Source organism: Mirounga angustirostris, unplaced genomic scaffold (assembly GCF_029215605.1).
Source record: "Mirounga angustirostris isolate CCGP_5_RB_7025 unplaced genomic scaffold, mMirAng1.0.hap1 SCAF_14, whole genome shotgun sequence".
NCBI classification, from domain to species: Eukaryota; Metazoa; Chordata; class Mammalia; order Carnivora; family Phocidae; genus Mirounga; species Mirounga angustirostris.
In genome coordinates this window covers 25,184,324-25,208,793 of record NW_026991722.1, presented here as the reverse complement: position 1 = coordinate 25,208,793, position 24,470 = coordinate 25,184,324, and the positions used below count along the sequence as shown (strand labels likewise).

At 51.3% G+C, this 24,470-nt stretch overlaps 1 protein-coding gene across 9 annotated transcripts in view; it reads left to right on the top strand.

The window, feature by feature from the left end:
- The window catches only part of CTIF (cap binding complex dependent translation initiation factor), a 290,202-nt gene that overhangs the window by 112,280 nt on the left and 153,452 nt on the right, over positions 1-24,470 (top strand). For all 9 annotated transcript variants that reach the window (XR_010407187.1, XM_045886755.3, XM_045886749.3 and 6 more), the window contains one exon: positions 2,984-3,059. Coding sequence is in view for 8 of the 9 variants with exons in the window: in XM_045886755.3 (XP_045742711.1) it covers positions 2,984-3,059 (76 nt within the window). In the remaining variant the exon portion in view is untranslated. The remainder of the gene's footprint in view (positions 1-2,983; positions 3,060-24,470) is intronic.

Sequence of the window (24,470 nt, the reverse complement as noted above, 5' to 3'; positions counted from 1 at the left end):
AGAGGCGAGACCAGGCCTCCCCAGGTTCCTGGGGGATCGTGGGTGTAGCATCCAGTGGCCACCTTGTGGGTGAGGCAGGAACTGTGTCACCCTTAGAGTCCAGCCATACTGGGGGCGGACTCCACGTGCCCAGCCACTGCAGCATCCCTCGGAAGCAGGGTACCAAGGTTGGTTGCCAAGGCTTCCCGCAGCCCATGTTTCCATGGAGGGACAGAAATCAGAGAAGGCTGTTGCCTTGGAAACCCTGTTGGCAGCAGTGACTCAGCTGGGTGGTAGCAACCTTCTGCCCTCCGAACCTGCAGTCCCTCCAGGGAGTTCCGAATCCCAGGCAGGACGGTCTAGGGGGACAGCAGCTCTCCCTGCACGCAGTCCCCTGCCGCCCCCAGGGGCTGCCAAGGCACCTGTGCTGAGCTAAGCTGGTGTGTAGCATGTGCTTGGAGCTCGGGGCAGCTGGGAGTCCAGAGGTGGGGGGTAGCGTACGTGATCTGGGGGTGAGGGTATCAGCCATTCCAGTCAGCCAGCGGTCCCCAGCTTCCACACCTCCCGCTGCCATGGTAAGCATGAAATACAGATGCAAGCCATTGGTACCTTCACCAGCCAGCCTGTAGTTAAAAGGTAGCTGGATGTTTCCAGACCTTTCTCCGCCTCCTTACCTACATGCAGCCCAGGGCATCAGGAGGCTGGGGTGGGGGCAGCGGGAGCAAGAACTCTCCTCTTTTCCCTCATGCCCTTCACACCCTCCTTACACCCCTCCCACCCCAGCTCCACCTCCCAGAACCTGAGCTATCCTTCCAGCCCCGGCCCTCTAGCACCATCTTGCCCCTTTACCCACCCCCACCCCCGCCCCACTCCCCTGGCAGGAAGGCTGACATCCCAGCTGGCAACATACTTGGGCTTAGCTCCAGGCCATTGCCTTGCTGCCCTCTGCCCAGGACATTCTCCCGAGTTCTTTGCTTGGCCAGCTCATGACCCACCTCCCTCCCTCTGCCCCAGACCATTCTGGATGCCTCTGGACGGTCTGGGCAGCATTCCTGTCGGTTCCTGGGCTGCCCTTGGTTGCCCCGAGAGGCCCAGTCTATGCATGGTTTACACTGGGGCCCAGCCTGAGCTGGAGCCCACACAGAAACACTTGTTGAACGGGGGCATAGCTCACATCCTCTGCCCTCTTCCACCCAAGTCTTGCTAGGATATGCAGCCACCCCGGCTCTGCCTTCTGTAAGGCTTCCCTGACGCTTATCACATGCTGCCCCCTACTGGTGGTCAGGCTCACTGCCCTGTCAGATGAGTTTAGGATTTGTTTCCCAAGAGCTGTTGAGTTGTGGAGGGCAGGAACTACACCAGATTTATTTTCCATGACTCCAAGGGAGGTTAACAAGGCCAAAAACACAAGAGATGCTTGGCAAATATTGAACAAATAAATGCTCTGAAATTTGAGAGTTGCATTAATTCTGCAGCTGGAAAATGCCGCAGCCATCACACCAGGCAGCCCTCACCATGCCTGGGTCCCTAATAATAACAATGAGAGCAGTGGTCACTAATCCATCCTGGGCACCGTTCCCAGTGCTCACCTCGTATTATTTAAAACTCACCAAACCTAGGGAGGCAGGAGCATTATTCACGTCGACAAGTTGCGGGAGCCCGGAGGTGCAGAGAAATGAGTAACTTTCGTGGGCTGAGGTCAGCTCCAGGGTCTAGGCTCTTAATCAGTCTCCTTGCTGGTGCTCTCTTCCCCGGCAGCAGCCACAGCAAAACAGGGGCGCCTGGGTGGCTCAGTCGTTGAGCGTCTGCCTTCGGCTCAGGTCATGATCCCAGGATCCTGGGACCGAGCCCCGCATCGGGCTCCCTGCTCCGTGGGAAGCCTGCTTCTCCCTCTCCCTCTCCCCCTGCTTGTGTTCCCTCTCTCACTGTGTCTCTCTCTGTCAAATAAATAAAATCTTTTTTTAAAAAAAGTACAAAACAGTAATAGTAGGAGTACTAGTAAGATAGTTGGAAACAGTATTAGTACTAGGAGTGTTAGCCCTAATGGCACCATATTATTTATCTTATTATAACTTGATGTGATTATTACCCATATTTACCATAATAATATGTTTACCGTTAAATATGGTATGCAAATATGGTTGTATATATGGGGGTGTGTGCGTGTGCAAGCACGCTCGTGCGCGCCGGGCATGATTGTAAGCACTTGGATACATTAACTGGTTTAATCATCCTACCACCTTAGTTAGACACTACTAATGATCCCCATTTTACAAATGGGGAAACTGAGGTTCGGAGAGGTTACGTGACTTGCATAGGGTCCCCCAGTTAGTAAGGGATGCAGCTGGGGTTCCAGCCTGGCAGTCGGGTCCGAGTCTGCACCTTCCATACACAGAAGACATGGGTGTTTGATAGCGAATCGAGGCCAGTGTCTGTGCCCTGATGGTAGGCCTGCCCACGGAGGGCATGAAGACAAAGCATCAGCATCTGAGTGGGCTCGCTGGACAGGCTGAGAGGCAGGCCAAGGAAGGAGAAATCCCTGTTGCTGGCCTGTGTGACCTCAAGAAAGTTGTTTGGTCTTTCTGTTCATTCATTGTCCCTTTGGTATAATGGGGGAGATGATGGGCTTTTGCTGGAGCTGTGATAGGTTTTGGGGTATTCATCGGCAGGGAGCTTAGCGTCTTTGCCTGGAAGGATCCAGGGGAGCTCTAGTACCTCTGTTACCCTCCCTGGGGGTTGGATGTCACATTAGTGCTCCCTGCCCCGGGACTGGTCCCAGCATGCCCACCTGCACAAAGTCCTTCGTTCCCGAGGCAGGGCCTGTGTTGCCAGGCCTGAGGAAGGAAGGCATGCTTCTCCAGAGCTGTTTCCTCTGGGTGGGACAGACTGATCCTGCAGGCCTTGGGGAGGCAAGGCCAGGTGTCTGCTCTTCCTGCTTGCCGGGCCGGGATAGGATGCATGAACATGCCAACTTTTCAGTGCCTTTCTGTCTTTTCTGGTCCAGGTGTGGAAAAGGGAAGCTAGAAGATGGGGATGGCATCAACCTGAATGACATCGAGAAGGTCCTCCCAGCCTGGCAGGTAGGTGCAGGAACAGAGTCTCCAACCCCCCCAGCCAGGTCCTGATCCTCAGCCTGGGCAGAGCCTACCTGCTCTTTTGGCCCCTTGCTCTGGCAGTGGGAGATGGGCAGGGGTGGGCGCCTGCCGAGGTCCAGGGTGTCCCATGGTGATGCGTGTGGCAGCACGCTCTTGGCTATGCTATAGGCATCGGTGGCAGGCCTGACATCCCCCAGAGATGAAATGAGGCCATGCTCTGGCAACTCGGCGCACTTGGAAATTTTTTGTCCCTTGACCTGAAATCTCTGCAGGTGAGGCGTCCTGCAGTGTGTTCCAGTGGGACTGGTGGGGCTGCTGGCATTTCCAGCGTGGTCAGGGCTATTTTTAGGCTTTTGAAAAGTGGAGTTGTCCTGCCAGCCTCCAGGTGTCCGCTGTGCTTGCTGATTTTATCGCCATTTGGGCTCCTTTCCCTGAATTGAGCCAGGCTCCAGGACAATAGGATCCACTCAGCAAAGAGAAAGCAGATCTGAGTCTTTAGATGCTTCTGGTGCAGAAATAGTAGGAATCTGCATCCGGGTACGGGGTTGGGACCTGCCACAACGGAGTGCGAGCCAGTCTCCTAGGTGACTGAGCCTGCTCTGACCCTGACCTGCCACCACACTCACCACGTCACCCTTTCCTTCTCTTCTGAATCTCATGCCACTTTACCTGCACCCATTCTCTTCCTGCTCCCTTTGTGCTTGTCCCATTTTGTGGGTTCAGTGTTCATGCCTTGGGCCCATTAATGAGAGACAATTGAATGTACAGTCAAGGTCTCAGCAATCTGAAGAGGATGTGCCTTGAGCTGGTTTTTCTTTGTTTCTTCTACTTGGCATTTATTGAGTTTCTTGGATCTGTAAGTTTATGGTTTTCATCAAATTTGGAAAAATTTTGGGCGCCTGGGTGGCTCAGATGGTTAAGCGTCTGCCTTCGGCTCAGGTCATGATCCCGGAGTCCTGGGATCGAGTCCCACATCGGGCTCCCCGCTCTGCGGGAGGTCTGCTTCTCCCTCTGCCTCTCTCTCTCTCTCATGAATAAGTAAATAAAATCTTAAAAAAAAAAAATTTTTTTTGGAAAAATTTCAGCTACCACCTCCTCCCACCACTGGGATTCCAATGATATGTCTGCTGTGCTTCTTCATATTTTCCCACAGCTCACCAAACTCTGCTTAATTTTTTTTTAAGTCTTTCTTCTCTGTGTGCTTCATTTTGGATAGTTTCCATTGCTATGTCTTCAGGTTCACTAGTCTTTTCTTGCAAAGCCTAACCTACCATTAATACTGTCCAGTATATTGTTCATTTTGGATGTTGTATTATTCGTGTCTAGAAGTTCACTTTGGATCTTTTTTCTCTTTCTTCCATTTCTCTCTTCTTCATGCCCATGCTTTCCCCAATCTTCTTGAGCATAAGAAATATATTTATAATAACTGTTTTAAGGTTCTTCTCTACTAATTCTGTCATCCATGTCATTTCAGTGTCTGTTTCAATTCATTGATTTTTCTCCGGATATAGGTCATATTTTTTTCTGCGTGCCTGGTGATTTTATGGGCCCAGCACGCTTCCGCTGCGCCACTCTGCTGTGCCTGGTGACTTTAGATTAAATGCCAGGTATTAGGAATTTTACATTGTTGGGTGCTGGATTTTTGTTGGTATTCATTTAAACATTTGGGGCATTGTTCTGGAGCACAGTTAAGTTACTTCCGAAGAGTTTGATCTTTTCAAGGCTTGCTTTTAAAGCCTTGTTAGGTGGAAGGCCTTTAGTCTAGGATACATCTTACTCTACTACTGAGTCAGTACCCTCTGAGATTGCTTCCGAATGGGAGTGTTTTTACCTCATCCACTGGAAACATAGACTATTTCTAGCCCTGTGTGATCTCAGGGGATTGTTCTGTCTATTCCTTTCAGGAAGCCTTCTACTGGCTCTGGAAGTTTCCCCAAGCTGCAGATTTCTGGATTTCTCTTCTCTGGTGCTCTGCCTTGCAAACTCTAGTTGCCTCAGACTCCCTGAATTTTAAACTCTTTCCCCATAACTCATTGAGACCACTTGGCTCTGTGTAGACTACTCCCCCTGTGTTGTAGACTGCAAATTCTCTTCCAGGTACCAGACTGGGGCACACGTAGGGCTCACCTCATTACAAAGGGGAATATGTGACCTTATGGTGGAGAAACCTGCCAGAGTCTAATCTGACCATATGATGGAGGTTAAGGTCATTAGCGACAGGACGGGTAGCCACCACGTGCTGCCTGGTGTGCAGCACAGAGAAACCCAACATCCTTTCTGAGGGGTTTCCTGCTAAGAAAGCACAGCTTGAGTCTGGTCACGAGGAAACAAATGTAAGGACCATTCCCTAAAATAGCTTGCATATGAAAGACAGGAAAAGACTGAGGAATCTTCCAGGTTGGAGGGGCCTAAAGAAGCAGACTGAATGCCACGTGTGTTCTTTGCTGAGATCCTGGACCAGAAGACTTTATTGGACAGTTGGAGAACGTGAATGGGGATCTGTGGGGCAAGGGGAGAGCAGTGTTGCCTGGGTGTTGGTGTCCTGACTTGAAGGGCTACATGATGGCTATAGAGACAAGTGTCCTTGTTTTTCAGAAATACACAGTAGAGGATTTGAGGGATATGGGGCTTCCTGTCTGCAGCCTGTCCTCAAATGTTTAGAGAAACAAAAAATAATGGGTATGTAGATACACAGATGGAATGAAGAGCAAATGGTGAGCTTTAACAGTCAGGGGATCTGAGTGAGGAGCATAGGAAAGTTCTTTGTATTGTCCTTACCTTTCCTGTAAGTTTGAGAGAAAAAAGAACCAGTATCCTCAGCCATGGTGTGTAGGTCAATGGCATGGAGTATCAGTGCATGAAACATCCTCTGGGTTGGATCTGTATTAAATTATTACCGTGAATATAAAGCTAGCTTTGGTGCAAACAATTAAAGGATAAAGTACTCAGAAATTACTGTTTTATTGCTCCATTCCTAAATGCCTACAGCATTCACTGTTGATAGAAAAAATCATTTGAGAGGCACAGATCCAGGTGAGGATCCAGATTCCCCCTTCCCTAGGTGAGGTGTTGACCCTTCAGTGGCCTTTGAGCCAGAAGCCTGGGACATCCGGGCTGGGAAACTAACAGGTCTGACCTCTTTCTCCTATTTGGCGCCTGTCTCCTAGCTCCCAGGGGAGCAGAGCAGAGTGGAGGGCCTTTCATTTCTGCTCAAAGGGCAGGAATAGCTGGGCCCCTGGCTAGGAGGGAGGCAGCAGAGCTCAGGGGTTAAGGGCTTGGTGTCTAGACCCCAGACATGGACTTTATGGAATCCTGGCCCTGCCACTGACTAAGCAAGGAATCAGGCTAATTACTTATTGTCACTCTGCCTCAGTTTCCTCCTGTGTAAAATGAAGGTAATGGCAATCTCTACTTCATAGGGGCGTTGGCGAAGATTGAGTACTGAGTTCATGTGAAGCATTGAGAACAATGCCTGGTGCGTAGCAGGTGCTCCCTCCCTCTGATGGTGGACTCGAATAGCCTGGTTACGAGGTGGGAGAGGGAGCAGTTCCCTGTACCCCACCCTGTGCACTTTTCCTAAGTGACCTCCCAGGCAGTGCAGAAAGATTGCACTAGAAGTCAGGAGAATCAAGCTGTAGACCTCTGCCCCAGAAGTGCTGTGTGACCTCCCCTCCCTGGGCCTCAGTTTACTCATTAGTAAAATGACCCAGTTGGACTAGATCACAGGTTTGCAAACTGAAGCTCCTGGGTTTTTCAGAGGTTCTTTGGGGGTGCTACTAGGGGTGGGGAGTAGGGAGGCTGGAGAAGCAGGCTCAGGGGCCCCTACTTGGGCTCACCCAGAACTGCTCCCCTGGTGTCTCTAAACCAGTCTACTGTGAATTATTTCATTTGAGGAAATGGTTCTACTACTAAACAAATGGTGAAAATCATCAGGCCAAGGCCCCCCTCAGGTTGCATATTCCATGTTTTCTCTCTTTCTTCCAGGGAGCAGTAAGTCAGCAAGCACTCCTGGTTCTCCGGGGCCGCGTCTGACACTTAAGCAGTTAGGGGCTGCTGGTAGTGGAGGTCTCCACTTCTCGTCTCCATGTGCAGTGTGGGTCCACACAGTAGCAGGGCTTTGATACTCATACACACACGCCACTTTGAATCAGCTTTGCCCCCAGAAAACTCTCAGCAGATAGACCCCTAAACCCATGGTACCGAACCTTGGCTGCACATCAGATCTGCCTGGGAAGCTTTTAAATCTACAGCTTTCTGGCCTTACCATAGACCCACTGCATGAATTATCTCCCGCCATATAATAAATAGTTTAACATCTAGCAGCTTAAAAAAACAGACATTTACCATCACACGTACATTCAGAGAGCCAGGAATCTGGGAACAGCTTGGCTGGGGGTTCTGGCTCAGGGGGTCTCTCCTGAAGTTGTAGTCAGGCCAATGGCCAGGGCTGTAGCCATCTGAAGGCTTGACTGGGGCTGGAGGGCCTCCTTCCGTCACGGCCCCCTCACACGGTTCCCTCAGTTCCACCTTGGTTGTTGGCAGAAGGCCTCAATTTCTTGCCATGTGGGCCTCTTCGTAAACTGCTGAGAGTCCTCACAACATGGCAGCAGGCTTCCTCCAAAGCAAGTGATCTGAGAGAGAGAGAGAGAGAGAGAGAGCATCCAACATAGAAGTCCCCATCTTTTATAACGTAATCTCAGAAGTGACATGCTATCACTCTACCACATGCCATATGTTGATTGCAAACACACCAACCCTGGTACACCGCAGAAGGGACTGCACAAAGGTGTGACTGTCGGGAGGCAGGGATCACTGGGGCTGGTGACCACACCTACTGAATCATATCCAGGAATCTGTATTTTTTAAAGCATCACAGGACATTCTGCAATTTTATCAAAATTATCAATAAGAGTTGAAATCCCAGAGTTACAGATGATAATGCTCATGACACCTCTTCTTGGGTGTTTGTACTTCATATGGGTACCATTAGGGCAGGGCTGACAGGCTTCCTGATCCCAAAGCAGAGCTGTGATGGTAGAATTTGAGGCCCTAGGAGAGCACATTGGGATGATTTTTCCGAGTTTTCCTAGCATTCTTCAGAGCCCCTCACAGATAGGGCTGGCTGGCTGAGTTGTCCAGCTTTGGGTCCTCAGGGTCAGCTAGCCTAGCTATTGGCATTTGGGTTGGGACAAATCTTAACTGGATGAAAGTGTCTGATGCAATATAGGATATTCAGTGTTCCCGGTCTCAGCCACTGAACGCTGGTCACTGGGGACGGATGAGCAGCCATGGTGACCACCAGAAGTACTTCCAGATACACCAAGGAGACACTGTGCACCCAGTTGAAGACCACTGAAGGGGAGAGAAAGCCCACCCATAGCCTGGGCCCCCCCCCCCCCAGCCCTCCCAGAGTCTTGGGCCTGAGCAGAGATGAGGGGGCTTCATACACTGTCTTTGACAAAAGTCAGAGTTTGAGGAGTAGAAAGAAACCTACACTGGTTAACTACGGTTAGTTAACCTCATCTACAGGTTAGTGGTTAACTTCAGTAGTTAACCGAATCTGAAGTTTTGCCTTCCTTGGTCTCAGTTACCTGAGGTCAACTGAGGTGCAGGAGCGATGAAGGTCAGTGACAGCCTAACCCGACGTCACCGGCCCCGCGTCCTTCACCTCACTTCCTGTCCTCGGGCAGGCATGTTACCATCTCACATCATCACAAGAGGGGTGAGTACAGTACAGTGAGATTTGGGGAGAGAGACCACATCCACAGAACTTTAATTACAGTATAATTGTTCTATCTTATTGTTGTTAACCTCTTACTGTGCCTGATTTGTGAATTAAACTTTAGCATAGTATGTATGTCCCGGAAAATAGAGAGTGTGTGTGTGTGTGTGTGTGTGCGTGCACACCCGCACGCACGGTTCAATACTAACTGAGGTTTTAAGGTTTTAAAAGGTCTTGGAACATGTCCCCCGTGGATAAGAGGGGACTGCTGTATTGCCTCCCCTCCCCTACTGGGAGGCAAAAAGAAAGGAAAATAGGAGGATGAAGGGAGAGTTTGGCCTGAAGCCCATTGCCCACCTGCCTGCCATTTCTTCCACCCCAGAAGAAGAGAAGCATTAGGGCTGTACCCCACTCTGTCTCTCCAGCATCTCCTCACCCCATAGAGGCCCGAGGCACTATCCCTGACCCCTACCCTCCCTGTTCAGACTCCTTAGCGTCTAGGAGGCTTTGGGATTTGCCCCAGCGCCCCTATGCCTTGCCCAGGTCAGAGTCCTTGCAGGGGCAAGTCTGGGCCCTCTGCCTGCAGACTTCGCCTGTCTCCTCCGTGCTACTACAGAAGCTGTTCTCTGGGACTTGAATGCATGGCTGAGTATGGAGCATTGACCCCAGCGGCCCCCAGACTTAATGACTATTTCCAGGGAGCTCTGGCTTATCTCTCACTGGGAGTTGCACATGGGGTGCCCGTCACAGTGAGTGGTCCTAGGTAGGCGTGCCTCGGTCAGGTCAGATGCCGTCACCTGGGTACCTGGCCAAACTCCCCTCCAGTCAAAGCTGAGGACCCTTATCCCTGATTGATGGCCCTGCCTGGCTGTATTTCCACAGAGGCATCCTTGGGGATCCCTGTTGCTGGGACCACTGGGGCCAAGTTCCTGGAAGCACCCAAGGACCTGGGAACAGGGCACACAGGTGCCCATGTCTTCCAGGTATAGTTCTTTACCCGTAAAAGGCATTTAGTTGGTTGATAAGGGCTGGTGCTGATGATATTGACGGTCGCCAAGGTCTCTCTGCCTATAGTGGTGGCTGAGGGTGTGGGTGATAGCCAGCAGCCACATCTTCGCATCCACGAACACTTGGCGGCCTCCAGTGAGCTCGGGCTAGCATTGTTCCCCCACACTGCTGATGGGGGGAGGGCAGCTGGAGGCTCTGAGCGTGGTGACACAGACTTGGGTCATCATCAGTCATGGTTCCAGGTGGTGAAGCCATGGAGCAGGGCCGAAGCTGAGACCCACACAGTTGGACCCAGGATGGAGTCCTAGGGGCCCCTCTGTTGGGAGCCGTGTGAAGGTGGACTGCGGTTAGCCGGCCTGCCACGAGGCCGGTGATGTGATCACTGCGGTGCCCATCGCCCGTTAACTGCTGCAGCGTGGTCCCAGCTCAGCGGGGCCTGGTGCAGAGGCCAGGCAGGGACACTGGCTGCACCATGATCTGCTCCCACTAGAGGACACCAGCGCACCGCTCTGGAGGCTCAGTCTGGCTTTTGCAGTCGCAAGTCCCACGTCCCCAGCAGCCAAAGGTGTCCTGACCTCCTTATTGGCTCAACATGCAAAATGTCAAAAAAATGACCCAGGCCAATGCTCAGGCCCTTGCTGGCCAGAACAAGGGACAGGATGAGGTGGGAGCGGAGGTGGTCACACACAGGTGTTAGGGACATACCTGTTTGACCCAAATGTGCCCCACTGTGCAAAGGCCTGACATCCCTCCGGGGGGTCCTACCCCCTCCCCGGAAACACAGGGCTGCTCCTAGGACGGCACACCCCTTAAGCCTCCATCAGCCACATAGACAAGGAGGGTGCCTTCCCATGGAGTGAGGGGTGCAGGCAGCATTCCCCGCACCAGACTTGACCTGGGCCTGCAGGGGAGGTGCCCACTGGCGTGGGGCCTGGGGCCTTCCAGAGCGCTGGCTTCTGCCCTTGGAAGAACAGGCGCTGGCCGGCTGTATGAGGGCAAAGATGGAGCGCCATAATGCAGGCCAAGTTAAACCTGACTACGTGCATGTGAAGCTCAGGGAATAGACTCTGAAGAAGCCCGAGACCCCTGCCCAGACACCACCCAAGGCTCCTTCCCCCTCAGGTGTGGTCACTCGCTGAGCGGCTTCTCCCCCGCGTCCCCTCAGGTTCCAGAGCTCAGGGGACCACACAGCCTCAGGGCCCTGCGGAGAGGCTACCTCCCTCTTCCCCACGCGGCCCTGGATGCTTCTGTGTCTTGTACGTAACCCCAGTTGAGAGACGGTGGTCTTGAACTACCCTGCATCTTGCCCAAGGCTTTCTATAAGGACATATTTCGATCGTTTTTCTTGAATTCTGTCAGACAAACGTGAGGTCGGCCGCCTTTTGTCTGACAAGAGGAACTGCATAACCCAACTGATTTCCCTTTTTGCCTTCCTGTGAGGAAATTTTGAAACTGAATTCTGTGCCTGCCTGCAGTTAATTATGAGCTCACCGTGACCTGGTCAGGTCCCTCGCTTTGATCTTCTGGTGACTGACCTAGTTTGGTAGTAGACACTGTATAATCCCACCGTCGTGCAGTTGGCAGGGTACCCAGCTGGACACCCAGCGTTACCGCGTCAGGCGGGATTTCGGGCCCCACGTGTGCTCCCTAGGTTCTCTCCCCTGAGGGGCCCAGCAGAGCCGGGGAAGGGGGAGTGGGAGTTCAGACCTCACGAGAGTGTCCACGGCAATCTCTTCACACGGGACCCACAGAGGGGACAGACACGCTAAAGCAGGGGACAGGGAGGCGTGCGGTTAAGCACCCCATCCCCCTGCTTGGCCCCGAATAAGGACAGGATGAGAATCTCGCCCGCCCCACCCCTCTGAGGGACAAATGAGCTTTGAGAATGGAGAATGAAAATCACTGCTCTCCTGAATGACGACCAGCAGCCCTCCTCGCCCCCCACTGGGTGCCCTGAAGAATAAAACTGGTGGCCACTGCAAGAGCAGCCTTGCTCCTCCAGTAGGTGGCGCTGTTGCCGTTTGGAAACCGGGTTGGCGGGACTGGGCCCCCCTACTGGATTGAAGCTGCCGTAGCCCAGTTCCCAGCTATCCAGATGGGAAGGAGTGACTTTATTGTTCCCTAGAGCTATGCCAGCTCTGTTGCTAAGACTTCTGGAAATTTCTAGGATATGCTAACTCACAGGCATCAGGGTTATTAAAATAACCCAAGATGCTGAGGAACAGTCATGTGAAAACCAAGCCCTACCTGGAACCCCCAGGCCTGTCATCTTCCCCAAGCACTACTACTTCATGTCCCCTCTTGGTCTCACTGGAGGTACGGTCTGACTTCATTCACCCGGGCTAACAGTACTGACTGAGCACCTTTCTGGGGAGAGGCACTGTCTTAGCCATGAGGGACTGATTTAGAATGCAGGGGCTGGCTTCCTGTCCAGTGGACGGGGACATGGGATTCTCCCACTGTTCCTTCAGAGAGCATTCAACAACTGTACTGCCCAGTAGGCACACTGGAAACCTTTGCCGAGTGCTTTCCACGCTTTCGGAGCTGTGACAACGTTTCCTCTTTCTTATCTTGCTTATCCGCCTGCCGTCCCTGGGGAATGGGTTGTCTCTGGTCAGATGTCACCTTCTCAACAGGCCTTTTGAACACCTCGCCACCCCCCCTCCCTTATTCTTCTCCATTGCATTCATCATGTATTTGCTTTATTTATTTCGTGGTCTTCACTCTCCCATGAAATAGTCAGTGAATGACTGAATGAGGCCTGACTTGCTCCTGTCCCGGAGGGACTCACTCCCAGCACCCCAGTCCAGAGCCTGGGCCCCCTTCACAGGGGCTCGAGCACTGTCTGAGCTAGGGTCTGCATACCACCCTTTCTGAGTTCATGTAACGGCCCCATAGAGCAGAGGTATTACTGTTATCCCCGCCATGGGAGATATTAACGCAAATGCGAGAATTGAGATCAAATACTTTGCCCAGGTCACGTGGCTTATAGATGGGGGAGTGGAAACTGGAATTTAGGCAGCACAACTCCTCTGGCACCCCTTTGTAAGGAATGTTGATGAGGAGGAAGAGGTGCTGGAAAACCATTTTCTATATTCTAGGTGACCGTAGTCACGTACAGCAAGTTAAGGGTGAATGTCATTTCCTTAATAAGCAAAAACAAGAAAATGGATATCTTTTTTTTTCCTCTCCTGCTGAAGGCACTAAAAATGGAAAGAGAGAGAGGAGCCCCACGGACACCTTTGAAAGAGGAAGAGATACGGTTTTTACTTTTTTTAAAAAAATCAGTTTCTAATGCCCTCCCCCACAATCCCTGCTGACCCAAGACAGTACATCAGCTATCAAGGAGGAATGCTTACCTAGGAGATCCCCTCCCTCTGCCTCTCTGGCCACCTCCCCCCACTCCCCCCAGTGCTTCCTCCCTCAGGACAAAAATAGGTGCCCCATACAATAAAGGAGGATACCAGGAGTCCTTCATTCCATGGTTTCCTGTCGGAGGCCGCCAGGTAGCAAGGCCCATTGGGAATGGGGCAACATGCTCTGTGAGGCAAGCCTATTTTTATTTTTGTTGTTTGTGAGTCTTTTTACAAGAAGTCACCACTTGGGGGTGAAGACTTTTGCTGGTGACAGCTAGGGAAGTTCCTAGGGAGCAGGCTATGGCCAAGTCTGGAGTGGATTCCCACATGGTCTCAAGGAGCTGGGACAACAGGTAGCAAGTGCTTTCTGGCTCTAGGGGGCCCGGGGAACAACTGTCTCCCTTACCAAGCTGCTTCGATGATCCAGAACACGGCTAGGGTCTTCAACAGGGATGGCAAACTGGCACAGACCAAGTCCGGCCCTCCAGTCTGTTTCTGCAAATAAAGTTTTATTGGCACACAGTCCGCCAGCTGTTGGCTCCCTGTGGCTGTGTTTGGGCTACAGGGCAGAGCTGAGGAGTTACAGTGGGACCATACCGCCTGCAAAGCCTAAAGTATTTACTGTCTGGCCCCTTACAGAAAAAGTTTGTCAAACGCTGACCTAGAATATACAGAGTAAAAAGCTCTGAGAATTTTTTTTTTTTAATGTTAAAAAAAAAAAAAGCTGGCAAAAATCTGAGGTTCATTGAACTTCCAACGTCTGAGAACCCTTCAGTCCCACACACAGAGCATTGTGAAATTCGCCAAAAATCATTCTCTTCCAGCTTCCATTTCTCCAGCTATAAAATGGGATCATACACCTGTTTGACTTACATCGCAAAGCTATCCCGAGGCCATCTCACAAACCAGGTTATATAATGACAGCTCTTTATAAACCGAAAAACTGCTCTACGTACATGAAATGACCTTACTAAGTAGCACAGTGATAACTGGAAGCAAGGACAGAACCGCTGAGCTTAACAGTCAAGAAACGTGCTTGGGAAGCCTCCCACAGGGCCCTCCTGTGATCTGGGGAGCACGGGGGTGGAGATTGTGTTGAGTTTCCCCGGCTCCTTCTAAGACCGAGCTCTCAGAGAGCAACCGTCTGCCTGTGTAGGACTCAGGCTGAGCAGGACCTCACCAGCTGTGCCCTCCCCACTCCTTACACCTGCTGTGTCCTTACCGCCCCCCTGGCCCAGATCGCCCACCATCTTTCATGGCCCCGTTCACACTTTCCCTCCTTCGTGGAACTGTCCTCAATGAAGCAGATTGCCACAGGCCTCGGAGAGTTCTTGGACGTTGGAGGCCTTGATTCTAGACCAGTTGTGAGGTCCTCCAGTTGTTTCCTGCCTCTCCTTGTGTTTATGCTTCCTGGAGGAGGCAGACCTTGAACTGGACCGTGGGGGTGGCCAGGGAGGTTCTCTAGGGAGAAAAGAAAAGGTCTGGCATTCAGGGCTGTAGAAATAAGGTTCAGAAGCAGTAGAGGCTGTGGAGAATGGGGGTGTCCAGGAACCAGAAGGGGCATTTTTGTAAGTAGAGAGAGCCATTGGTATGGGTCCTTGAGGCCTTGGGACTTGACCAAATAAGGACTCAGTCAAATGCTCTTGAGCAGCAAAATGCATGATGGAAAGAGGATTTAGGAAGCCAAGGGCTAGGGCCTGACCAATCCTTGTTTTCTTGGGACCTATAGGGAATTCCTAGGACCATACACATCTTCCCTCAGTGGCCAGGAAAGGAATTTTTGTGACTTCATTAGAGACAGGCCAGTGTCCCTTAAAAACAGGACTGGCCCCCAGTAGACAGGTCATCTTGTCCATGCCCTGCTTTGGGCCAGACCACGTCCAGAATCCTTTGCTGAGTGCCTGTGGGCTTGATCAGTCAGGTGGGAGGGAGCACCTGGGGGCGAGGGTGGCGAGCCCAAGCAAGGCCAGACTAAACGCTACCTCCACCAAGAACACGGCTGGGCCCAGGCCATCTCACAAAGAACAAGAGCTATCCCAACCAGCCCAGCTCGGGAGTGGCGTGGGCTTGGGATGAGGAGGCCAGCAGAGGTGCCAGAGTTGTGAGTAGGCCCTAAGCTGGCCTATGGGGGCCCTGGCTACCAGTGCTCAGAGACTCCTGCACGTGCCCACCCACCCACCAGTGATGCAGCGTTCCTGCCTGGAGAGGCCCCGAAGCTCAGGATGAATGGCATCACCCCACCTGCAGCCCCACCAACCATTCCAGGGCTGGCCTAACACCTCCAGCCATCTTGGTGATGCCCTGGTGACTTGAGCCAGTCCTGGTTAGACCAGGCTGCATTCTGGTCCAGCACCTTTCCTCCTCTGTCCTTGGCCCGTGCAAGGAGCAGCTGAGGCTAGAGGAAGAGGAAGGTGTTGCTAAGGGTGTGAAGCATCCATTATTCCTTTATTAGCCAGTGTGCCATTTCTGGTCGCGTTCCCCTTCCTGGCGGCGGTGAGCTTGGGGGCGGAGAAGCCCAGTTATTTTCGTTTACCCCAGCTTCTCACTGGGAGTAGTCAGAGGCTGCAGGCAGAGGGGGTGGGGGCGGACGGGGCTACGTGCTCTCCAGCAGGCGTTTGTGAATGGGCCCCAGCTCCCAGGCCACCCGACGGCAGGCTCCCCGCCCCCCCACCCCCAGGACGCGCTGACTCTCACTGGCTGGACATCGTCATTTCTAGCTTTGCAATGGCCAGGCAGGAGGAAGCTTTCTTCTGGCCCAAGAACAATACCAGGGTCAGCCCGGGGACCTCCCTCCTACACCCTCTTCCTTCCATTGTGAGCTGCTATACAATCCCAGGCTGCTCGGCTCTGCACAGCCTGGGGGCGGGAGGACTTGCCCAGGAGAGATTAGCAATGTGGGTGACACCTCTAGTCGTCTGCCTCCACTTCCCAGGCTGGGCCAGGGTTCTGGAGGCAGCAGATGGACAGACAGACCAAGCATGTGTGAGTAGCTGTCGAATCCCTCTGCTTTGCAAGGGGCTGCTAGCAGGGTGAGGCCACTAGCTGGGTGGCCTCACTCTCTCCCTCTGCCCCCATTGAATCACAGCATGTCAAGGCCGCAAAGGCCTACTTAGACCTTCTGCCCATCAGCCCATTATACAGACAAGGAAAGTGAGACCCAGAAAGGTAAAGGTTTTACCCAACTTCTTATTGGCCTGCTTAAAAATTCTTCACTGATTCCCTTGGCCTATGAGAAAACCGCAGACTTCCCTTTCTGCCTGGTATCCGCCAGCTTTCCAGGCTTCTCTCCTGTCACTCCCCAACTTGTGCTTTAGCCTTGTGACTAACTAATAGGCCCTTGATCCAGCAGCACTGGTCCCCCTGCCGTAAATGTCCTTCCTGCTTCATTTGCCTCCCTGCCGTATCCCTGTTCTTCAAAGACTCTGCCTGCAGGTCACCTCCTCTGTGCACCCCTCCCTGACAGGCATTTCCTTGTTGATTCACCTGGGCTTCTCCAGCACTTAATATAGACCTACAGAAGGGCTGCCCCCCTCCTTGTCATTGGTAAGCACGTGTGTGTCCCACATGTCCCCCTACAACACACACTCCGGATCCTAAAGGCTGAAAACATCTCATTTGCCTTTGCAACATTTACGGCAGGGGTTCTCCAAGTGGGGTCCTCAGACTAGCTGCATTAGTATCACCTGGGAACGTGCTAGAGGTGCAAATTCTTGGGGCTCCCTTCTCTTTCACTGAACCAGAAACTCTGGGGGTGGGGCTCAGCGATCTGTATGTTACCATCCCAACAGGTGATTCTGATGCCTGCTCCCATCTGAGAACCAGCACCTTAGGACCTACTTGCAGGCAGCTGGCTCTTAATTATTTCTTCTATTCTCGCTCTTTTTTCTTGTCTTTTTAAATGGAGATATATTTGACATACAATGCTGTGTGAGTTTAAGGTGTGTGACATATCGATTTTATATGTTTATGTTGCCGTTTACATTGTGTGGCTCACCCCACCTCCCTGGCATCACGGAGTTATCACTTCTTCTAGTGTTGGGAACAGTTGAGATCTGGTCTCCTAGCAAGTGTGATATTTATAGTACAGATTTGTTGTCTATCTTCATAATTTCTTGATAGTGTCATGAATAATTGACATCACCCATCCCCTTCTATTTGCTGCCAAAATCTTTGGTTGTTTGTTTGTTCTTTATCATTATTTTGCTCCAATGAAGGACAAAGAATCTTGCCCTCTTGGACAACCAAGGGTATGGATTTGCAGAGGGTTGAGTGATTCAAGATTGACACAGTGCCCCAGACTCCAGCACCTGATCCTGTCACTGGCCATACCCCAGATGGATGACCCATTGGCCCCGACAGTCCCGGGTGAGCCCCTGCAGGTTACCTTCCCGCCTATGAAAGGTAGAAACCTCAGGAGAGTCCCCAGGGACACTGCACACTTGCAGGGGATCAAGGCCACCCCCTGGGGTGAAGATATGGGGGCAGCTTGTGTTTTCAGAGATGACTAGAACCCCTGAGCTCTTCTCGTCAGATCCCATTGCTGCACGTGGAGCTGATTTGCCCACCCAGTGTGTTGGGTGACGGCTGGTGTTGAAGGGAGTTTGTCCCTGAGCTCAGAGACTCTGTCGGCAGCAGGCAGTGACCCTGACGCATTCTTGGTGGCAGGAGGAAGCTGACCTGGGGATAAAACAACAAACACTAACTTCTGCCTACAAAGGGAGTAATCAAAAGTTGCTACTAAATAGACTATAAATAATAACAGTACTGTAATTGCAGGCCTAGCCAAACAGACTATGGGAAGGCCAAACATTGAGATCGTGTCCGGAAAACAGCCCTGGCCTTTCCCTCTGAGGTTCAGTGTTCTAACTTTTGGAGCAGAGGGACTGAGGAGGCCAGAGCCCTGACCCAGAGACAGGTGATCATGCCCCACCTCTGAACCTCATTGTCCACTCCCTGTGAAATAGGGGTGAAGCCTGTGGCACCCTCTGGGCCCAACCCTGTGACTCTCCTTACCCACGTGCTTTATCACTCCCTCTACATAATTTTCTTACTTTCTTTTTTTTTTTTTTTTTAGATTTTATTTGAGAGAGAGAGAGAGAGCACATGAGAGGGGGGAGGGTCAGAGAGAAAAGCAGACTCCCCGCTGAGCAGGGAGCCTGATGCGGGACTCGATCCCGGGACTCCAGGATCATGACCTGAGCCGAAGGCAGTCGTTTAACCGAGCCACCCAGGCGCCCCAATTTTCTTATTTTCATCTTGATGGTTTGAAGAATAAGTTGTGGACATGATGTCACTTTACCCCTAAATACCTCCATGTGTTTTCCTAAAAACAGGGGCAATTCCCTTACATAATTGGAGTTTCAGGGTCAAAATCAGGAAGTCAACATTGATAGAGTCCTATTACATAATCTACAGACCTTGTTTCCATTTTGCAGTTGTCCGGTAATTGCCTAGCTAAAGAAAAAGTAATGTTTGGTTGTGTTTTCAGACTTAGAACTCAGCAGAAAGTCACACTTTGCTTTTCATCGTCATGTCTTGTGAGATTCCTCTATCTTTCTTTCATGATCTTGACATTTTTTTGAAGAGGACAGACCCGTTATTTTGTAGAATGTCTATCGAGTTGGGTTTGTCTGATGTCTCCTCGTGATTAAATGTATGCACTTTTGAAAGGAATGCCACAGAAGAGGCTCGGTGTCCTCAGTGCAGGGTATCAAGAGGCACATGATATTGATTGGGTGACTGGGACACAGACCACCTGTTCAGGTGGGAACTTCTAGAAAGTTACTACATTCCCCTTTATAATTAAGAACTGTCTCACAGGGAGATATTTGAGACAGTGTCAATATACTGTTTCTGATAATACTTTTACCCATTCGCTTTAGCATTCATTGATAATTCTTGCCTGAAATAGCATCATGTTTGCTGGCAAATGGTGACTTTTCTAATTCCATCTACATATTTTAGTTGACTTCCTACTGTAAGGAAGATCATTCCTTTCTCTATTTATTCATTCATTCTTTCATCATTCATTTATTAAATGTCTTGGCTTATAGATTTTTACATTTCTGGTTATAATTCATGACTATCTGATGTCTAATGGTTGGAGATTTGATGAGCGGGAGCCCCTTCAGATCACTTCTGTGTATTTCTGAAATGCCCTAAATGATTATTCTTTGAGTACTTCCTCACTTGCTGGCACAAGAAGTGGTTCCAGGTTTATTGGGTACTTTCTCTGCCCAGCCCTGGGATCCATTACCCATGGTACCCAGTTACTTCTTAGCGGACGGTTTTTAGAAACCCAGATCCAGGTGCTAGGTGAGCTCACTGCGACTGAATCCCCTGTCTTTTGATCCATTTCTCTCTCCCATTTTCTGAGTCCCCAGATCAGAGCTTCTCCAGAAAATAAAATCTCTTGCCTGGAGGTGAGGATAGAAGGATATTGCATGGCTGTGTGGGGTGGGGAAAGACACCTGGGAGGAGTCCATATCCAGACTCTTCTCTCAGCACCTGAACCCTGCCTTTTGTGGTCCCTGGTCCCTCCGAGCTCTGAGCTCCCTGGGCGTTTGGCACATTTCTCTTTCGTGTTCCCCTCTGCTGAGTTACCCACCACTCCACTCACGTTCTGTCGTCTTAACTTGGTGGAAATCTCTTTGCTCATTCTCTGTGTTTTTATAGGTTTACAGCCTTTTTTATTATTATTATTAATTAGAGAGGAAAATTTGAAATGAGTGCATGTAGTCAATCTACCATGAGAGTCAGAAGTCCAGTTGGTTGGATTTAAGTCATCAGGGAGAGAGGGAGATCGTTGAAGGGGACACTGAGCTTCACATAGTTGTCGGGAGCAGATGTTTGTGTCTGGGAGTAGAGGGATGAAGTGACCCGTCCTCTGAATCTATGCAGGAGGACCAGTATGTGCCAGAGGCCCTGGGCACGTATCATTGGGATCAGAATATAAAGGGGGGGGGCAGCAGGATGTACCTGAATGCCAATAAATAGATTCTTTTCTTTCCTGTTGTTCAAAGAACTCTGGGAGGGGACACACACACAACACACACACACACACCAACTGTCTGAGGTGCCTGAGAAAATCTGCTTGGATTCAGACCTTACAGAGAGGCTTACTCTCACCTGAGAGCCAAGAGCCATCAGGACAAATGCTCTCTCCACGGAGGACCCAAGTATAAGTCTCTCTTGCCTAGCCATGTAGGATTCCAGCCACACCCTGCCTTGCTGTCCATTGCCTAGTGGGAAAGACTTTCCTCCAGCGAGTCTCCAGGTCCTTGGGAGCAAGGCTGTTGTCCAGCACCGCACCTGGGCCAGTGTTGGACACAGGGTGGGAGCTCAGAAAGTCACAGAACCATAGATAGTTGCTAAATGCCAGAGCAAATGTGTGAGCCAGCTATGCCAAGGAGGGGAGCAAAGCAGCCTCTTACCCTGAAAACCTGCAGGTCATTGCTGGGCTGTCTTCTTCTACAGCTGTCTGAGTCTCTCCCCTTTGGCATTACTAAGAAACCTGACCCCCCAACCCCCAGTGGTAGACTGGCTCCAGAAGCCCTCCCATAAAGTACAAGCTGTCCCTTCCTTTTGCCAATTCGCATTTCAACAATCCACGCATTCTGCAGTTCCTGAAAACCATTTATGTAGAACTTCTGGTAGCTTTAATCTCCTTACTTGGGAGTTCCCGCTCATTTCTGGAAATGGTGAAATAAGCAAGTATGCCCTTAAGGGCAGGCAGGCTAGGTGTGCTGGCATAACTAGCTTGTACCCTCGTGATAAAGGGCAGCACCCCAAAGAGCCGACCCTGGTGGACGGTGGGCTATTCTGTGTGCTGTTCTCATCTCGGGAACACAAAGCCCTGAAAGGCAAGGACTCTGGGTACATCCTTTTACCTGGAAGCGCTCCATTTCCAGCTGATCACTGGCAGGGATCCGTTCTGTGGACAGGTTGTCACCTCGGGGCCCCGTGAGCAGGATAAAGCTGGAGCGTACTTGGAATGGGGCTGGTGGTGGGGGCAGGGTCAGATATGGGCAGGCCCAGGAGTAGGGGACACCAAGAATGACTACCAAGACGCACTGAGAGAATGCAAGCCACTTGGCTGCCTCAGCCTGGTGCCCGGGGCAAGGAGCAGCCCGCGTTGGTCAGTGGGGCAGGAGTTGAAATCTGTCCCTGGGCATCCAGCTTGGAGACCAGCTAGTCAATTCATTCTTAGATCCATTCTAAGCCATGAGGAAAGCATTCTGAACACATCATGCTCCCCAAGGAAACGAAGGTCCCCCATGGGGAAGGGCTGCACCCAAGGGCATGCAGCCCACCCAACGACAGATTTGGGGCTCCAGATCCACAGTTCACTGCTCTTTCCCACACATCCTGCAGTTTCATTTAGGATGAATTCTCATGATTGGTCCTTGTAGAAGGCTCACAGGATATCTGTTTAATAATTCAGTCTGGAATTTCACTAGGGATCCGATTCAATACGTATATTTGAAAAGGCCTCATCGCTAAACTGCACATAAAACATTCTGTAGAAAGGAAATTCGAAATCCCACCTGCAGCGGGCTCTGCATCTCCCACACCCAGCCCCAGCCCAGCAAGGCCATTGGAATGGCCAACAGCAGCCCTGATCCCACACGGTGCTCCCTGAGGCCTGATGCTCAGCCCTGCTGGGTCCAGGGCATGGAGAGACGGAGGGCTGGCCACAAGGATGCAGTGAACTGGGCCTCTGTAAACACCGTGGAGGAGAAGGATTTTCTGCCGTGGCATCTGGACATCCCATGTCACGTCCCCGCTTTGGTCCCTGTTCTAAATACTGAGCCATGGGGCCGGCGTCTGAGTCCTTTTTTAGCCCCTAAAGAAGTGGAAAGTGTTCTAGTACATGGACCAGCCTGCCACTGACCAGACTGGCCATGTGTGCAAATTAGAAAGAGAAGCTCCTTCCTCACACTCGACAGCCTCTGCCCAAAATTGTCAAAAACCATCCAAATCCACGGTGACTGGGGTGAGGACCATCTCCTGGAGTAGCACAGAGCAGGTGTCGGCCGCAGGCTGTTCTTTTTTTTTTTTTTTTTTTTAAAGATTTTATTTATTTGAGAGAGAGACACAGCGAGAGAGGGAACACAAGCAGGGGGAGTGGGAGAGGGAGAAGCAGGCTTCCCGCAGAGCAGGGAGCCCAACGCAGGGCTCGATCCTAGGACCCTGGGATCATGACCTGAGCCGAAGGCAGACGCTCAACCAACTGAGCCACCCAGGCGCCCCCGCAGGCTGTTCTTTTTAAGCAAATGTCACAAACGGGCTTGAGTTGAATACCTAGGCCACTAGTTCATGTTATAGAAGGCCAGGCTTTGAGTTTAGAGTATTTCCAGCAAAAGAGAATCCCCCTTGGAGATTAATATCTAACAGCCCGGAAGGCTGAGTAACCCATTCTATTTCTTCGGGTGAAAGGAGTCACAAGGCCATAGCAGGATATAGATTATGAGACCTGAAAGGACCCTAATGTCATTGGAGGCAGCTCCTTTCATTTTGCAACTGGGAACACTGAGGCCCGCACAGACGTCCCTGCCCTGAGCACAGGGCTCTGCCCCTCCCCAGTACGGGGGTGAGGAGCTGAATTCTAGAGGCTGTTGTGAGTCAGAGGTCCTCGTACCCGAGAGACCCCTGCATGCAGTCCGGGAAGGGCTGGATGCAGAGATAATGTGCAAAGAAGAAAAGCTGCTACCAGATTCCCCAAGTTCTTCCAAGCCCACAATGAGACCCTAGCACATGACCTCATTCACCTGCTCTGGTCACCAATCACGCGCTCAGCATTGGATTCTTCTTACGGCAACGTAAGTGAGCCTCGATGATGCGGGCCAGTTGGGGGGGATTCTGATTGTAAGGAATTTATTGCAAAGACCCTCAGCAAAGTTGGCCATCAGAAGCAGGCATTCTGAAAGCAGATCCTTCCTGGTCCTCGCCCATACACCCTATACCCAGCCCAGCCAGGGCCTAGCGGCTGGTCAGGGGCTGCTCACGTGAGGGGCAGTTGTCCCTCTTCCAAGTGTCCCAATGCACCTGCATACGCATGTACACACACTCTCTCTCAACATGCTAAAAATGTTGGGAACAATTCATCCTCGTTCTTGACCTATGACCTCCAGGGCAGCTCGGTGGCCTCTGGATCATTGTATTTTGCTTCAGAGAGTACCCTCCAGGTCAAAGCAGAAACATGTGCTTGGCAAGAAAAGAGAAGATGTTCCTTTATGTGGCCTTTCCTGGCAGCAAGAAAAGGGACATTGTTCCAGCAGGCTGGCGTGTGGTGTGGTCAAGGAAATGCATCATACCCCTCAGCAAGGCCCTTTCAGGACAACCCAAAGGGCAGCAGCACCAGCAGCTGGCCACGTGAGCCAGGTTGGTCGCTCAGGTTGGGCAACCGGCACAGGATGTCCATGCACAGGAAAACCTGATTGGTGGAAGACAGACGGGTGGACAGACTGCACCCGCAGATGAGGACTGGGGAGGAACCTTGCTGGGTCACTGGGGACCCTGGGCCGGGGGACCTCTCCGTGCCTCAAGAAGAGAGATGCCTCAAAGACCTTGGGATGATTCAGAGACAGATGTTAGTAACTGAAAAGAACAACTTCTTTCGGTCCTGCGATTAGCATGGTGGGGAAACCAAAGCACCCCTCTGCAAAGCTGAGTAGACCTTATTTCAAGGTCTCTGGAATGAGGCATTGCATCCCTCCTCTCATTCCTTGCTGCATGTTAGAGTTGGCTGGGGAGCTCTTTAAAAATATCCATGCCTGGACCCCAACACCGGCAGATCAGAATCTCTGGGTGATGGGTCCTGGGCACCTGTCACCTTTAAAGCTCCCCAGGTAAATCTAATGTGCAGCCAGGGCCAAGACCCTCTGTGCTCAGGTCTTAGGGATTTCTTACATTGTGCCATCCTAGAAGGTGTTTGCACCAGAGAAAAGCAAGGGGTTGGCCAGGATTTGATCCAAACTTATAAAATATTAGCATAGTAACCTCTGCCTTCTTGATATTAATTACATTCTGCCTGGCTTAATACTCCTTCATTTTCGATCTGTCTTGCAAGGATGTACTATTCCTTCAGAACTGGGACTGTGTGTTATTCGCCATTTCTCACCGATGATGCCCTATCCCCCCAACCCCCCTCGCATCCTTCACCAAAACCAGCCGATTTTATTCTTAGATATTCATAGACCCTCCTCCTATCCCTCTGCCATTTCCCTGATCCTTACATTAGCCATTGGCATCTCTTGGCCATTGGGACATCTTCTTAACTGCTCTGCCCTGTGCTGCACTTGAATCCCC